General features: G+C 38.8%; 1 protein-coding gene across 1 annotated transcript in view; it reads left to right on the forward strand.

Annotated features, from left to right (window-relative positions):
• Positions 1-17,047, forward strand: part of rfx6 (regulatory factor X, 6) — a 41,608-nt gene extending 24,561 nt beyond the window's left edge. The window contains exons 16-19 of the mRNA XM_078400061.1: positions 2,391-2,597; positions 7,583-8,086; positions 10,902-11,114; positions 16,866-17,047. Coding sequence (XP_078256187.1) covers positions 2,391-2,597; positions 7,583-8,086; positions 10,902-11,114; positions 16,866-17,047 — 1,106 coding nt within the window. The remainder of the gene's footprint in view (positions 1-2,390; positions 2,598-7,582; positions 8,087-10,901; positions 11,115-16,865) is intronic.
• Positions 17,048-19,037: the final 1,990 nt, after the last annotated feature.

Consider the following 19,037-nt stretch of genomic DNA (forward strand, 5'->3'; position numbering starts at 1 on the left):
AATGTCACCTATCCATATTCTCCAGTTGCTAGGTGACCATCCGATTTACTCCAGCAATTTGTGCCTTTTTTATAAACCAGCATCTGCAGTTCCTTGTTTCTACATCTTAGCTTGTGAGAGATCTGTTCTGAGGTGTGAGTGGTGCTTGTTTATGTTGGCTGCTTACCCGAGGGGTCGTGAAGTATAGATAGAGTCAATGGAGTGGGTAAATAGAAGGAGGCTGGTTTGCGTGATGTACTGGACTGCATCCACAACTTTCTATGTAATTCGCCCGTCTTCTTGGGCAGACCAGTTGTCAAACTGGTCTGCCCAATTTAGAAGGATGAATTTAGATGGATGAGAGGGGATCTTATTGAAACATATAAGATTATTAAGGGATTGGACACGTTAGAGGCAGGAAACATGTTCCCAATGTTGGGGAAGTCCAGAACCAGGGGCCACAGTTTAAGAATAAGGGGTAAGCCATTTAGAACAGAGATGAGGAAAAACTTTTTCAGTCAGAGAGTTGTAAATCTATGGAATTCTCTGCCTCAGAAGGCAGTGGAGGCCAATTCTCTGGATGCTTTCAAGAGAGAGCTAGATAGAGCTCTTAAAGATAGTGGAGTCAGGGGGTATGGGGAGAAGGCAGGAATGGGGTACTGATTGTGAATTTTCAGCCATGATCACATTGAATGGCGGTGCTGGCTTGAAGGGCCGAATGGCCTACTCCTGCACCTATTGTCTATTGTCTTTTTGTATAAACCATGCTGTGATGCATCCTGATAAAATGCCTTCTATGGTGCATTTATAGAAATTGGTAAAGCCATTGGAGACATGCCAAATTTCTTTAGTTTTCTGATGAAGTAGAGATATTGGTGTGCATACTTGGTCATAGTGTCAATGCCTTTGCACTAGGACATATTGTTGGTGAAAATTACTCTTCAGAACCTGAAACTTTTAACCATGTCCACTGCAGCACTATTGATTAGACTGAGGCCTGTGCCATTTCCTGAAGTCTATGACCAGTTCCTTTGTTTTTACTAACATTGAGGGAGAGGTTGTTGTCCTGACATCATGCTGCTAGGCTGTATGGTCATGACAAATTAGGAAAGATTTATTTGCTGGATTTTGTTCAATTAGGTTCAACTTTTCCAATTGCTCTACAACCATAAACGGGGGATTTCCTTTCTACATTAGTTTGTGCAATAATTTGTACATGGGCCGCAATATGGTGGCCAAACTTGATAACATTTTCAAGCAATACTGCTGACCATCATCTTTTCCGCTAGCCCTCAGCCTATTCTTGTCAATTTGAAACTCAGACAATTGCAGATTCTATAAATGCACATTACTTCCATTATTCAAAAGTTTCAAATTATGCTTTTCGGTTCTCTGTGGCAATGCTGACATCCTCTTAGCTCTATCGTCTCTCTGGGACCGACTGCAAGCCTTTGTGCCTCTCAGACTGTAGGACATGAGGTGCTAACAAAATCCTATGTGGTACCTAAGTGTAAGGGTACAACCCCTTCTGTGTGTTACTGATCGGATAGCATCATCTCCCCAAATTCACATTCCACTGTAGGTAGATCCGGGACCAATCCAGTTTCTAAAATATAATGAATCTACTAACTCATGCATGAATCTTGAGATAGACAATGGATGCTGCTGATCATCAACATTTTAAGGGTAGCCTTGTAGCTCCCACATACTTGGAAATAGCTTTTGTTTCCACTTTAAGGATCAGCAGTCATAGATTTGCCCAAAACAATGTTGGATCATCATTGGCATCCCAATCTTTCCTAACTTTCAAAGCTTCTCCTCCACCCAAGCTTAGTGAATCACATTCCTATTGCTACAAAGTCTTCCCCCCGTCAGTGATCACACAAGGACCAAGCGTAGGCTCGGCGATTGTTTCGCTGAACACCTCCGCTCAGTCCGCCTAAACCTACCCGATCTCCCAGTTGCTAAACACTTTAATTCCCCCTCCCATTTCCACACTGACCTTTCTGTCCTGCGACTCCTCCATTGTCAGAGTGAGGCCCAGTGCAAATTGGAGGAACAGTAGCTCATATTTTGCTTTCAACGTGCCAAGTGGACAGGGCTTTTGCAAGGAATCATCCTAAAGATGTTCGAATGTTAGGTGAATTGGAAATACATAAAAACTAACCTGCTTTAAAAAAAAATCAATTTATAACATATAATTGCAGTTGTATGCCCTCCTTTTAAAAATTTAATGCAGAATTTTCTTTCAATAGTTCAACAATTTCCATTATTTTATGCCAATTTGTAATCAATTTTTGTTTCCTATTTTTTGTTTCCCTTCCTGATGTTAGAGAAGAATTTTCACCATAATAAATCTTTAGCACTCTCAAGATAATAATTCTCTAGTTGTCTTCTATTTAACTTTACAGATGTGAGCAAAACAACTTTCACAGCACCACCAAGCTCCTGTTTTCTTGCAAGCCGAAGTAAACACGCATTGCTTTCTAATGATGCCATGGTAAAAAATGAATCTTTGGTAGAGCAGCCATATACATCTCTCTCCACAAGTCAACACAACTTGGCTACCAATATAACTTCATACTCAAATGTTGAAAACACTGCTCTTCAAATGGCAGGTAAGAAAGTATTCATATAATTTTACTAAAACTGCATTCTTGTTATATTGATCATCTTTACACATGAAATACAGCAGCGTGTTGAACTAGTTTGGGTGGTTATTTCTAATCCATACATGTAAACAGGTGACTGGTGTTACCATGGAATAGCATTTTGGGGACAGAGATCACAACTCAATAAGTTTTCTTCTCTAACTTTGTCTAACATTGACTTCTCTAACTTCAAGTAGCCCTTGCTTTCCCTCTCTCTCCATCCCCTCCCCCTTCCCAGTTCTCCGACCAGTTTTACTGTCACTGACTGCATTTTGTCTCTGTACCGCCCACTCCCCTGACATCTGTCTGAAGAAGGGTCTTGGCTTGAACCGTCACCAATTTCTTCTGTCCAGAGATGCTGCCTGTCCCATTGAGTTACTCCAGCAATTTGTGTCTAGGTTTTAAGATTGTTTTGAATAGGGAGAAGGCTGGGCCTTGCAGGATGGTACTGAATTGGAGTAAGGCAAATTACAATGTTATTAGACAGGAACTCGGGAGGGTACACTGGGAGCAATAGTTACTAGGTAATTCCACATCTGGCATGTGGGAACTGTTTAAAAGCCAGTTGATCAAAGTTCAGGGCCGGCGTGTTCCAGTAAGGAGGAGGAATAATGACGGCAAAGTAAGGAAACCTTGGATGAACAAAGGTGTTGTAAATTTGGAAAAAATCAAAAAGGAAGAGCATGCAAGGCTTGAGAGAATGGGATGAGACAGAGCCTTTGAATAATATAAATAAAGGAAGAAAGAACTTAAATTCGTGAATAGACGACCAAAGGGGCCACAAAGTGACTTTGGTGAGTCGATTAAAGAAAATCCCAAAAGGTTTCTATACCTACATTTAAAAACAAAAGGGTAATCAGGAAGAAGGTAGGGTAGTTTAAGATTAAGATGAAGGAGGTGCTGGGACTCTTGAAGAGCATTAAGAGGGATAGATCTCCAGGGCCTGATATCTCAGATTATTGAGAAATTAGGGCCAAGCTTTACAATTGCAGACGGAAAGCCTGATTTTCCACATCAGTACGTTTCCATTAAAACGTTTTCTCACTTGTTAGATGTTCGTTCTTTGATGATCCTCAATTAACATTAATATGTTGGGGGGTTTTTCACCTACTTTACTCCATTATTTCATAATTGTTTTGCTTTTTAGTTAATCTGCCATAAATGTATTATTTTGTTACTTGAAGCTACATTACACCTACAAATTCAATCATTCCTACTGTGTTGATGTAAGGGGATGTTCGGCGATTATTAAATATTAAGAAAGTCCAGGTCCTTTCAACTATCTTAAATTTTTCAATATTAATAAGATCTCAATATTAATTGCCAACTCTGGTAATGCATCACACCACCTCAGATCCATGGTGTTTTTAAATATAAATTAAAATTATGTATTTAAAGTTTACGTAATTGAGAAGATTGGAATTCTATCAGTAGATTTGGATATAATCATTTAGTTCACCTTTCAGCATCCTGCAACTGGCATGATCCATTGAGAATCGAATTGTTAACTATATTATAGCATAGTTATGAAGAAAATAAATTCTAAATTCTCTAAAAAGAGAATTGTATTAAAAAAATACAATTTCTTTGTGCAAGAGCAGTCTGAAGAACGGTCCGGACTCGAAATGATAACTATTCATTCACTCCACGATGCTGCCGGACCTGCTGAGTTACTCCAGCACTTTGTGTTTTGCTTGATACATTTGAGAAGTTTGTTAAAATCAAGGAAGATGAATCTACATAAGAATCTGCAACAGAGATAGAAGAGTAAATGTTTCAGCATTAGAAGAGAGGTCATAGAGTCATAGAGTGATACAGTGTGGAAACAGGCCTTTCGGCACAACTTGCCCACACTGGCCAACATGTCCCAGCCACACTAGTCCCCATCTGCCTGCATTTGGTCCATATCCCTCCAAACTTGTCCTATTAATGTACCCGTCTAGTGATGTGATAATGAACAAATAATCTGTAGGTTTTTTCATGACACAAGAATAGGCAGATGTAGGAATCTGGAACAAAAATGTAACTCCAGTTGCTGAGGGAAATGACGTAGGCTGCATATAGTTGGTTAAAAGGTGAGCACCTAGAGAACGCATATCTCTGTTCTATCTCTGGAAAGAACCAGGTGAGACCTGAAGTTCAGAAAATGGAGGAAATGCAAGTGAAGGCTCCATCAATCACAGCAAAGGAAGGCTATGTTTCCTGTATAAGGAAGACATTTCAATAGACAATAGACAATAGGTGCAAGAGGAGGCCATTCGGCCCTTTGAGCCAGCACCGCCATTCAATGTGATCATGGCTGATCATTCTCAATCAGTACCCCGTCCCTACCTTCTCCCCATACCCCCTGAATCCGCTATCCTTAAGAGCTCTATCTAGCTCTCTCTTGAATGCATTCAGATGTTCAGATTTTCAGATGTCCTAGAATAAAAGGGGTCACCTTAGGAGCAGCGGCAGCAGAGACAGAGACACTAAGAGGAAGTAATGGCATTCTTGCAACAGACATAATGGGAAGAGTGAATGGTACTTTATTATCACACGTGACATGTCACAGTGAAATTCTTTGTTTTGCATACCTTACACAAAGTATGCATAGAGTTGCCACGTATAGGGTGCCGACAATGCTACAAATTGTTCAACGTAGTTCCCAATGGTCCCTCTTTGCTCTTGGCAGCCCCCCGTGCTGGGTCCCTCTTTGTTCTCTCGGTGGCGCATCCTCGTACGACCTCTAGCACCCACCGTGGCCCTGTCTCTTTGGCCCTTCTCGCCCACCGACAGTGACTCAAGGATTCAAAGAGTCAAGGAGTCAAGGGATCTGTGGGAGCTGTCTCTTTTTTTATTGGTATAAATTGGTATAAATAGGGGTAAATATTGCATAAGATTCTGGGGAGATTTCCCTGCACTGCTTTGAAATAGTTCTGATTCAGGGTGTCAACCTGAAACGACAGCCATTCAAGGAGCCATGCTCCTTGACCTAATGATTTTCTCCTGCAGTTTGTATTTTACTCTTTGAACTAGTGTTGTGGGATCTTTTACATTCTCCCAAGAACACAGTTGTGGTCTTGATTTGGTCGTAACATTCTGCACATAGCTTCCCCTAATTGTGCAACATATTCTCAATGGTATGAAGCATCAACCTAGAACTTTGTACCCGAATGGGTACTTGAACTCATAACATCTTCATGTGAATGCCAACATTTGAGACAGAGAGGACACCAATTGAAGGAAAAATATATATCTTTTTTGGAATTTGGATTTTGGATCAAGGCAAACACATGAGTTTAAGTCTACATTTTGGCCATTTAGGTAATGGAAATTCATGCTTACAGAATTAAAAAATACCTAAAAATTTGCGATACCGAATAATTTCTATTGAGTCACAATTGTGCATGTTAACTAAAATGTATTAAAGGGTGTGGTAACATATTATACCACGCTCTACAGTAAAAATTGTATGGGAGTTTATACATGTGAGAAGAGGGTAGCAGCTTTATTTCAATATACATGGTGCAAACAATATTCAGATTATTTTTACAACCTTTTAACATTTCTTATGTTCAAAACTTCTTCAGGGTCAAAAGCAATTATTTTTTCAGATATCATTTACCAGTTCCATGATAACACTAAACTGTTCTTCATTTTATTGACATTGTAACCAGTTAATACATGTCAAGAGTCAAGTCAAGAGTGTTTACCCATCATATGCACCGGATATGAACTGGAATAATGAAATCTTTACTTCCCACAGCTTTACAAGCACATTAGAGCTGAGTTTTAGGCACAATATTTCCAAAAACACCTTTCCAATCACAGGACATTTCTTCTTTTAAAGAACACTTTTTTTCCTTTGAGAACACGTTAACTATCTGATAATCTCTCAAAATTAGACATTTTGTATAGCAAAATGTGCTTAGCAAACTTTTGTGTAAAATATTAAAACAAGTTGCAATGTATCGATTCAAATTGAATCAAGACATTTCCAAATCTAGATTTCAAGATTTATACATTGGTGAGCTCTGAAAATTTTAAAGAATAACCTTAAAGGAGTTGCCTATAAATTTAGAGAAGGAATGTAATTCTTAACAATACATGAATGATCAGTTTTTTTTCTATTTTCATTAATACTAGTGAACCAAGTCTAAGGTAATATGTCGCATTGTATTTATAAAATGGTATATTGATAAGTTAGATCTAGACATGGTTTCCAAGTAAAGCGACTGTAAGGAAATTAAAAATACTTTACAAGAATAGCAATTTAAAGGTTATATTAAAGAAAATTGTGTTCAGTTTTGGACAAAGTGAGAAAATAAAGATGCACGCTGTTTTTAGTGTTCTTGCAATTTTCTCATGTGCTAGAAAGCTAAAGATCCATTTAGAATTGATTCTTTATTGATGAAAATGCTCCATTAAGGCTCAACGTGGACTGAAGTCTATGTCTGTCATGTTTATTACAGAAACGTCTTTCCAGGTTTAACTTAGAATTGTTTTTACAGTTTAAACAACTTTAAAATAATGTTTTAAAGCATTATTTACAAAGCTATTCAAATGAGTGACAAAAAACAGGTTTAATCACTACATGATTCTTACAATTCATAGTGAACTGCAAACTCATAAAATAATTATTGACTGAGATAAACCAAGTGTCCATTTTAGTTCATCCAATCAGGAACTCCCCAGATTATTCCCATCACAGCATTCAGTCTTTGAAATGATTCCAATGATTTCTTATCCTACCAGGAGGAATGTATCCATTTAACAAATAAAATGTATGAGCTTCAGTGTTACTGCTGAGGCAAAAGATAGAAGCATGGAAAACTATTAGCTGGAGATTTCAATCAGCACTGTGTAGGATTAAAGAAAGATTCGAGAACACAATTTTTCATTGCAGCCACTTTGTCTATTCAACTAACACTGCCTTTTTCTTTAAATACTGTTATATATTTTGTTCACAGATCCCATGGAACTCGCCCACAGTCAAGGTCATGTGATGACCCCACCTCTGTCTCCAGCATTGGGCAACAGGGGAAGTGTAATCAATCAAGGACCAATGGCTGTAAGGTCACAAAATGGCAGCTCAGCATTATCCGTCCACACGCATTGCCACTCGTACCCCGATTCATTCTATCAGACTTTGCCCCAGCCCAGCCAAAACTTCTACGGTACAAACTCCAACTATCAAACCATGTTCAGAAATCAGACTCATGCCACTGCTGGGGTTTACCAGCACAGAATGGATCCTAGCCGTTTTACTTCTTTCAATGAACAACCTGTTTCAAGCGACTACTTCAGAAGCTGCGCCATGTCGCCATATAGCTCCAGATCTCCATCTAACTTTGGGTCATCTTCAAATCCACAGGAAGCACACAATTTGCAGCTGCTCAACGCTGGCAACTTTAACTTTTTGGGGAATTCGGTTGCATGCCAAGGACCATCCTTTTCTTCTCCCGGCTCAAATGGTAAATATCAAAGGAGCAATTTAAATCCCTTTCATCAAATGCAAAGAAAGTCATTTATCACCTTCAATCGAGAATTAAATTGAATCAAACCTTTGAGCTGAAAATCAAGCCCTAATGGGTAAAGTTAGCCAATAGTCTATTATCTTAAAACCTTTTCTTTTGATGAAAGAGAACGAAAGATTTGTTTTAACATTCAACATATTTTTCATTTTCTATCATGTGGAAGGGGCTATAAAGGTTTCACCTTCCTTTAAATTTGTTACTTTTAAAAAAAAATTGCAAAGCATTAGAGAAGATGATTATTTTAATGTATCTTTCAAACACAAATTTTGCTCTATATTGGCATCTCTCTCTCTCTCTCTCTCTCTCTCTCTCTCTCTCTCTCTCTCTCTCTCTCTCTCTCTCTCTCTCTCTCTCTCTCTCTCTCTAGCTTGTGGTATAAAGTGTGGCCATGGCTTCTTTAGTACAAGAAATGCATTTCTGGTGGTTGGTAAGCCTGCCTGTTGTCGAACCTTTAACAATCGGGATCCAAATGCTGGGAAAGTACAGGGAAAATGGGTAAATCCATTGACTAACCTGTTTGCTAATTGCTCCCATTTAGTAAATTACAAGGATCTCCTTGAGCAGTAAAATGAGATACCAGGAACTGCAGATGCTGGTAATTAGAGTCACATCATTGTGAGCAAGTATGATATAATATATTTAAACATTAAAAATTGAAACACCAAGTGGTGGAATTATAAAGCACGGCCCTTTGATTGGAGCATCACTCTTTGATTAAAGTTTTTGTTAGACTGCAGTTTTGAGAACCAAAGAATCCTTTGTGAAACAGAACCTGCATCCTCATCAGCGGCATCTTGATATTACTGGGGGAAAGTGCAATTATTAACCTATTATGTTATCCATCTGAGAACATCATATATACAAATCACATAAACATGCCAACTCAGAATGTGTAAACTAATCCACTGATCAGATCATTGTGTGTATTCTAAGAGTGGATCAGATTTATTTTTGATGAATGATACAGATTCAATGGAAGAACCAAACAAATAAAGGTGTAATTGACTGATTATCTGTGTCACAGTTTAAAATCGTATTTTCTGAGATTTTGCTCTGTTTACTCAACCAAGTTGAAATTGGAAACTTAGTTTTGCACTGTGGGTCTTATTCTTTGCTCTTAGTGTATGAAATCAGAAACCAATTCATCAAGTTCCAGGAATGGTACAGGACATTAAATCCAAATGTTTGGGTGGGAAATGAATGATAAAGACACACATGTTATAGGTATATGTGGGCATGGAATGTGTCAGTTCCATGTTTAATGATCGTTGAAGGCCCATGGCATTGTTGCAGTGGGAGTACATTGGATGGCAGCCATGAATTGGACTGCTGGCTCTGGAGGATTGGGAGGTGGTGAGCAGATTTGTAACAAAAATAGGCCAGAATGTCTATCAAAAATGACTTTGGGATATGGATACCCCCCCAGCATCCAGCCTTCATCACTGGATTTATTAAACCACTGCCTCGGAGGATGGAGCCAAAATCATGTGTGTGTGTGTGTGTGTGTGTAATTTAGAGTACCCATTAGCGAGGGTAGAAGAGATTTGTCTGGGAAGCACTTTCTTGGCATTAAGAGATGACCATGCTGGTAGAATATTTTGAAACGTTATCCAAAAGAGTAAAATATAGCATATGCTAGAAATCTGAAATCAAATCAAAATGTCCGATATTTTGCTTTTAGATTATTCTTTATTTCAATGCTACTTTTCTTTCAGGAATGCGACATTGGATAAAATATTGTTGACCTGAAGCCTTTGTTTCTCTTGTCACTTGCTCTGCTAAGTGGTTTTACGTAAACAGTTATTATTAGCTGGTGCTGCAATCAGTTGCCGACAGGACAAATTGCCTTTTAATAATTGTCCGCCCTAACTTCTCTCCCGAAATAACCTCTTCAGCTTATTTTGCAACAAAGCCACAGAGCAGTTTGGATGCCGGGAGGTTGGGTGAAAGATATCACCCTGCTAGTCTTGCTTCCTTTAACATTTTTGCCACTGTAAAGAGGCAGGTGAGAAATGTTTTGAAAAAATAATGGAAAGTCCTGCTGCCGTTTCAATTAGAACCTTTGACCCAGCAGAGGCTGCAGAATTTAACATAACTCCATATTGCTTTGAATACTACCCTATATTAGAGCCATAGAGTCATGCAGTGCAATAACAAGCACTTTACCCCACCTTATCCATGCCAGCCATGATGCCCCATACAAGCTAGTCCCAATGCCTGAATTTGGTCTTTGTCCTCTAAACCTTTCCTATCCATGTACCTGCCCAAGTGTTTATATTGCACTTGTTACAACTACCTCCTCTGGCAGCTCATTCCATATTCCACATAGTGGAATTCTCGGCCACAGAAGACAGTGGAGATTAATTCACTGGATATATTCAAGAGAGAGTTCGATATAGCTCTTAGGGCTAACGGAATCAAGGGATATGGGGAGAAAGCAGGAACGGGATACTGATTTTGGATGATCAGCCATGATTATATTGAATGGCGGTGCTGGCTCGAAGGGTCAAATGGTTTACTCCTGCACCTATTTTCTATGTTTCTATATCCTACCATCTTACGTATGAAAACGCTGGCCCTCAGGTTTCTACTTCATCTTGCTCCTCTCACCTTCTACCTATGACCTCTGGTTTTTGATTCCCCTATGCTGGGTAAGAGACTGTGCATTCAACCTATCTATTCCCCTCTTTGTCTAGATGCACCTAAAATTTTCTGGAGCCAGTGTTTATTTTCTTTTGTATTTAATTTGCAGGATACTATGGCAACAACAATTACACAGAACCCCACAGATTGGGGTCCATGATTGACCAACATGTATCTGTTATTAGCAGCGTTAGCAGTATCCGGTCAGTAGCTGGCTACAACGACATCCACGATCCACTCAACATTCTGGATGACAGTGGAAGGAAACATCCAGGATCTTTCTATGTTGAATCGTCACCTTTAGTCTGCCAAACTCCTGCAGGTGAGTGGAATAGATTAGGGTTATATGCCAAAGCATTTCCAATTTTCCTTTCATGATAAAAATGTATAAAAAAGTTGACGTGTAAGTGTTGGCAAATAAAAGACGCATAAACTGTAATCCCAATAGGATGATTCAACATGCACAAGACATTGGTGTGGCTGAACCCAGGGCATTGTGTTCACTTTTGGTCACCCTGCTAGAGGAAAGATGTTGTGAAGCTGGAAAGGGTGCAGAGAAGGGTGCAGAGAAGATGTTGCCAGGATCGAGGGCCTGAACTATAGAGAGAGGTTGGGCAGCCTAGAACTTTATTCCTTGGAGCACAGGAGGCTGAGGTGTAATTCTATAGAGGTGTATAGGATCATGAGGGGAATAGATATGGTAAATGCACAGAGCCTTCTACCCAGAGTAGGTGAAATCAAGAACTAGAAGACAAAAGTTTATGGTGAGAGGGTTAAGAATTAATAAAAACCTGAGGGGTAGATTTTGCACACAGAGTGTGGTGAGTATATGGAACGAGCTGCCAGAGGAGGTAGTTGAGGCAGGTACTATATCAACATTTAAAAGATATTTGGACAGGTACACCGATAGGAAAGATTTAGAGGGATGTGGGCCAAACGCGGGCTGGTGGGACTAGTGTAGACAGGGCATCTTGGTCAGCATTGGCATTTTGGGCCAAAGGACCTGTTTCCATACTGTATGACTCTATAACTCGATGACTGATTGGCAAGTCTAGTCCCGGAATAATACTAGGATCAGTTAACATTCTTCACCCCACAGTCTAATTTCTCTTTGCTTTTCCTGTGTACTTGGAAAAACACATACTTGTAAAATCACCTGCTTCCATGGGTAAAGGCATTTTAATTATTACCACCTTTCCCTCTCCCTGCTTGTGCCTACATCTTCAGATCATACACTGAATCATCTTAACCTGGATTAAGCTCCACAGGGCCATTTATTTCAGCAACCTGTAATTGAAACTAGTCATACCATAAGTTGATATGTGATCCTAAACATCTATTGCCATGCTGTTCCAATAACTGCCCAACAAAATCATGTAAACCTGTTGATATTTTAGTCTAAAAAATTGGACCCATTATCTTTAATGCCCATAATACGTATAAAGTGATTTTACCCAGGTTACTTCCTGCTTGTGATCATTTTCAGGCAATATTGGCTCCATTGGGAAATTGGTCAGACTCGTCCATACACATGGAGACACAAGGAACTGCTGCTGCTGGAATCTTGAGCAAAACATAAAGTGCTGGAGGAACTCAGTGGGTCAGGCAGTGTCAGGGGAGGGAATGGACAAAAAAATGTTTTAGGTCGGGACCCTTTTTCAGACTCGTCTGAAGCAGGATCATGACCAAAAATCTTGCTTGTCCATTCCCTCCCCAGATGCCACCTGACCCGCTGAATTCTTCCAGCACTGTGTTTAGCTTTTCCGCATACAAATTACTTTAGACTCATGTTTAATTTTCCAGTGTCATACATAAATACGTTGATAACTCAAGTCTACAGAATCGCATTAACCAGAAATACACTTGTTATTTTGTACCATTTGTTTCTGTTTAAAGGAATATTTTATTGACCTTGACCAGCAAGCTTTAGAACAGATTACTCTGAAATTATTTCCAAAATTTCCAGTTTGCTAAAACTAACAGGAAGAGCTTTCTGTCCGGTGAGGAATGGCAATGCAGACCAAGAAGTATGACACTTTCAGGTCTATTGAGTACCTATTGAGGTACTTAAATTAATATTCTGATAATGACTCACAATTTGTGGCCATGGAAACATGAGGATGAACATGAAAATGATGTGACTAAGAGATAATTTCTTTATAAAGGGATTCATAATTTACTCAACTTTGTCATGAAGAGAATATGGATTTTCACCAAGCTTATTGAAATCATTGGTCAGGAAATCATTCTAAACAAATGCCATCTTGAGGATATATATGTAGACATAACAAAGATGTTGCCAAGATTTGAGGGCCTGAGCCAGAGGGAGAGGTTGAGCAGGCTAGGACTTTATTCCCTGGAGCACAAGAGGATGAAGGGTGATCTTATAGAGGTGTGCAACATCATGAGAGGAATGGATTGGCTAAATGCAGTATTTTACCTGAGAGAAGGGGAACTGAGAACCAGAGGACGTAGGTTTAAGGTGAGGGGGGAACAATTTAATAGGAACCTGAGGGGCACCATTTTTCACACAAAGGGTAGTAAGTATACTGAACAAGCTGCTGGAGGGGGCAGTTGAGGCAGCAAGTATCACAACGTTTAAGAAACATTTGGACAGGTACATACGTTTGAGGGATATGGGCCAAATGCAGGCAGGTGGGACTAGTGTTGGTCAGTGTGGGCAAGTTGGGCCAAAGGGCCTGCTTCCACGCTGTATGACTTGATGGCTCTATAACATATGGATGAGCGGTACAACAGAGAAGAGTAGTGAAAGCATTAAACAATTAAATTGTTCTTCATAAATGAGAAGATGACAATTCTTCCCTCCAACCTCTGCTAGGCATAGGATTTCTTGTCTCCTGTACTAAAGATCTTTTATCTCCCACCCTGAAAAACAGCTTTGCTGAATTGATATCTTCCTCTTTCAGGATAACAGCACAATGTAACCTGCACAGGTGTAGTTAGTGTTACTCCCACTAGGAGTCATAGACGAGTGGTGGGCAAAAAAACTTGTGACAGGATTCGCTTGGGCAGCTTACAGCCCAGTGGTATGAATATTGATTTCTCTCACTTTAGGTAGCCCCGGCATTCTCTCTCTCTCTATCCCTCACCCACTCATCATACTAGCTTTTTGTTTTCACCCAACTAACAGTTAAAAATGGTTTCCTTTATCATCATCACTTTTTTGCATATCTTTTATTCATTGTTCTTTATCTCTCTACATCACCATCTTTATCTCTTGTTTCCCTTATGCCTAACCAGTCTGAAGAAGGGTCTCGACCTGAAAACGTCAATCATTCCTTCTCGCCAGAGTTGCTGCCTGTCCTGTTGAGTTACTCCAGCATTTTGTGTCTATCTTCCATTTAAACCAGCATCTGCAGTTCCTTCCTAAACATCTTTACTTTTGCCAGGTTGACTCGTATGGGAATGTGTGCATCCATTCTAGAGAAATAATATGATTTAATTGAACTTGGCTTGCAAGTCTAATTTTCAGTTTCTTGATAAAATAGAGATATGATGGATAAAAATTCCTGTGGCTACTGAACCTGTGATGGGGTAGAAATCCCATCCACTGCTTTGTCTCTGACATGGGAGTCATTGGTGCTTCAGGTTGAAGAGTGTACATTTTTTAAAGTGCATTATTATGTTCTAATATGTTATCGAACTTTATCCTATGCATTCCCTGAGAACTCCTTGCAGCATTTCCACTTTTGATATAGTGCGTGAAAACGACACTAAATATGTTACATGAGGATCATTGATCAGGAAGTCATTCTGTAACAAATACCATCTTAAGGATATGGATGCAGGCATAACATAGGGATGAGATTTACAATAGAGAAGAGCAATGAAAGCATTAGCAATTAAGTTGCTCTTCATAGCTGACAATCTTTCCCTCTGACCTCTTCTAAACACGGGTACCAGGTCAGGCAGCATCCCTGGAGGAAATAGACCCAGGTGACGTTTCTGATCAAGATCTTTCTTCAGACTGAAGAAGGGTTCCGACCCAAAAAGGTCACCTGTCCATTTCTTCCAGAGATGCTGCCTGAACCACTGAGTTCTTCCAGCAATTTGTGTTTCACTAAAGATGATAGGAGTTTAGCTGTATGAGTTAACCTTCTATATACATTTAGTTTTGCTGAAAAAACAAATGTTGGTCTAGATTTATGATTAACATGTCAGACTATCATGTATGGTTAGTTATTAATCAACAAATATTTTTTTCAGAGATTTCATTATAATTCAGAAGCAATCAATCAAACGATAAAGACGTATCAATGTTTGACATTAAACAAAAGAAGACCATCGACATTGGTATATCACACAACCAATAATAATAGAAGTATTTGAGTAGTACTGAAGCAGGAAGAGATGAAGAATTTGGTGGAGTTGGGCAGACAAATTAGTTTGAGATTAAGTTAACAGTGCTGGGAAGGTTGTTTACCAGATTATTGCAATGAACACTTATTGCAAATGGAAGATAGACATTAAAAACTGTAGTAACTCAGCAGGACAGGCAGCATCTCTGGAGAGAAGGAATGGATGATGCTTCAGGTCGAGACTCTTCTTCAATCTCGATCCGAAACGTCACCCATTCCTTCTCTCCAGAGATGCTGACTGTCCTGCTGAGTTACTCCAGCTTTTTGTGTCTATCTTCAGTTTAAACCACCATCTGCAATTCCTTCCTACATTTATCGTCAATGGAAACCTTGTCTTTGCTTTGCAGACCTGCTGCTCAGCTGCTTCGTATTGAGCTATGAAGAAACCAGGATAATTGGGCATTGCATTCAATGTCATGAATCTTGTGTGCCCTTACACTTTGCATTGGTAGGCTCTCATTAAAAGACTGATGCACTTCTCCCAATTAACGTGCCAAGAGTTTCTAACCCAATAAATTTTGCTGGGCATCACTTCATGTCTGTCCTCCAGTTTCCTGCTTATTGATTTTTTTTTTCAAGAATCTAAATAGTAAGATGAACTAGGTATTTGCTGAACAGAGCTGGATTCTATTCTGATCCACTGTCTACTCAATGGCATTTTCTATCAGGGTTACAATTGAGAGGAATTAAGTAAAGGTTTAAATAGATTTTCCTTTGACCGTTCATTGAATTAAATTGCAGGGAGTCCTGTTCCTTTTTTTATTCAAAGTGATTTTACGCCTTATCTCTAGATGGTCTACATTAATTACCAATCGATAAGTGTATAAAGCCTAATAATGTCTCAGGAAAATGATTAATATTCTGTAGAAGGTTGTTAGTGGGAATATTACATTTTCTTTCCTTTTTGATCGTAAGCAATATTCTGCAGAAAAAAAAACATTTGTAAGGATATTATATTGTCTTGTTATTTACTCTGACATCCAATTTCATAATTTTTTAGAGGGCATAAAAAGGTCAATATCAATCAGCAGCATCAAAGTAGCTGATTTGTCATCTTTAAACTTTAGAGATACAGCTTGCAAACAAGGCCTTCGGTCCATCGAGTCCGTGTCAACCAGCGATCACGTTTATAGCCCAACAGCGGCGGTTGATGCAGTATCAACAAGACAAGACCCTGTATATGTGTGTTTTATTTGTTACTTTATTTTTGCCATTTGCAGTTGTGAAGGATTCCCATCCCCAAATTTGTAAGCTTAACTTGTGGATTGTACACTAATAAAAGCAAAGCAGTGCACAGAAATGATCAGTGCATTAGGGAAGTTAGATCTTTAAGTACCATCTTTTTTGGTCACAACAGTATTTAAGAGCATTAAGTGTAAATGAAAAATACATCACTTTGCAACTAAACATGGCATTTATTACAAAATGAGAGTCTGTACATTGCACTTCAATGAAATCCTTCCCTGATATCTTGTTTGACTTATTTTGTGTTGTACAAATTTACCTGTTGAGTGCCATCCCCGAGTATACGCGGGTCATGGCCAATAGTGGAAAAAAAGCTTGGCAGTGTACTGTGTAAAGTTTAGGCTATACAATCCACATTTTAGGCCAATACGTCTGTGGTTTTGTTGAAAATATATTTTGCAGACATCCCATTGACATGCTATTAAGATATATTTTCCCTCTTTTTACAGCTTCACACATGCAAAGTGTGATATCTTCATCTTCTTCCCAATGCATGTACAGTGACTCTGGGCAATATAATTCTCAGGACACACTGGACACTCGCAGACAATCTGGGGAGGTGACAAACATGGTATCACCTCTACCCCCGATCAACACAGTATTCATGGGAGCCACCGCTGGAGGAACCTAAAGGGCTTTATTAAGCAATCGAAGTTTAAACATTCCTATCCAGTATAAATATATATCTCAAGCCTTTACTGCTTTATGGTGTTTCCTGAACAATATTTCAGGAGTTCGACCAGTCAGTAAATCCAGGAACTGCGATAATATTTAAATTGTATATTTTTCTATTTGACTTTGACATGCATAAATCCCTGACGCGACCATAGACTAAAGGGTCCTGTTTTGAATCAATATATCTTTCTAAAAGTTAAATTAACAAATTATACAGATAATAATTTAGAAATAGTAAGATTGAAATATTTGCTTATAATTATTTATAATTGTATGTAATCCGATGGAATCATTTCCATATCGAATTAATGATTTATCACTTATTGTATTATCACTTATCACTTATGACCAATGTTCTTGTGGAATTATTTTTCCAATTTCTTTATCTTCTGCAGAGTTCAGTTCAGCCTTATCATTTTAGTTTCAATTACTTTGTCTTATTTCTGCATTATTATCTAAGAGTAACAGTACATGAATTGCCATTGGACTTTCCACAATAGTAGCTCATCCTATTGTAGCATAGCTGCATAAACAATGCACATTCCAAAAGTCGTTGTTATCTGCCATAATTTCTTAATTTTACTATTAGCTTTTGCTGCAGCAGGTAGTGTCACAGAGGTACAGTTAGAAGAGCTGCTGTCACATGGGTGCAGATCCAAACTCCACAATCCTGGCCTCTGCTGCTGTCTGTGTAGAGCTTTCACATTCGCCCTGTGACAGCATGAATTTTCCCTGGTTACTCCAATTGCTCCTTACTTCCTAAAACATATGCATGTTTGGTTAACATATAACATGTTGGTTGCATAATTGGCTACTGTAAATTGCTGTGAGTGTGTAGGTGCGTGGTAGAATCTTCAGGGGGGGGGGCAGTTGATAGGAATGTAAAGAGGAATGTGAAGCCATGATCACAATGAATGGCGGTGCTGGCTCAAAGGGCCAAATGGCCTCCTCCTGCACCTATTTTCTACGTTTCTATGTTAATAAAATAGGTTAAGGTGGAATTTGAGTAAAATGAACACTTGATGGTTGACGCAGGCTCTGTGGACCGCAAAACGTTTTTTTTCTGAGCTGTGTCTCTCTGACTTTATGAATGGAAGCTAACTAGAAAAAAATAGCTAATTGGAATGTTTGTCAATTTTTAATGACTTGCAAATAATGGCTCACAATTTGCAGTCATGGCAACCATTCCTGATCCAGGAAAAGATTCCCCTTGGTCTATATTACAATTATTTTCTGGACATTTCCCTTTTTCTAACACTTGTGCTTCTCAGGTGTCAACTAAACAGCAAACCTGGGTCAGTAAGCAGATTAAGTAGCCAATCACATTGATGATTATTCATGGACAACCAAGTAGGAAGGAAAAATGTTTCAATAACTTATTAAATGTTATTCAGAACAGATTGAAAAGCACATATGATTAAGGTAGAAGCAAAATGTACAAACTTAATAAATAATATTATGAATCCAATGGCCTAGACTATTTAATCAACTCCATGAGTTTCAATCCCAACATATCAGCTTGCAGATTTAAAATAATGTTATCAATCTGGAACAAAAAACCTGTTACAGTAATAATGATCATGAAATTAATGGATTGTTGGAAAAACAAACATCTCGTTCAATACATTCTTTAAGAGCAGTTTCCATCCTTATCAGCGTTGATTTATCAATTCTTAGATGACGTCTCAAATAACCTAACAAGGGTCTCAGATCAGGGATATTTTGAGATGGGTAATAAATACTGGCCTGTCCAGAAACACATATATCTCATAAATACATAAAAAACAAACAAAAAAATCTCTTCTGTGTGATTATTCCACTGGTTTCCTGGTTAGTCTCATATTTCATAAGGTGCACATTCAGAACATGTATTATAAATTTCAAAGCAGATATTATCCCCCATTTGCTCATCACCCTGTGCTTTCTGAACTGCGTGGGGTCTCAAT

This window comes from Rhinoraja longicauda, chromosome 5 (assembly GCF_053455715.1).
Source record: "Rhinoraja longicauda isolate Sanriku21f chromosome 5, sRhiLon1.1, whole genome shotgun sequence".
NCBI lineage: Eukaryota > Metazoa > Chordata > Chondrichthyes > Rajiformes > Arhynchobatidae > Rhinoraja > Rhinoraja longicauda.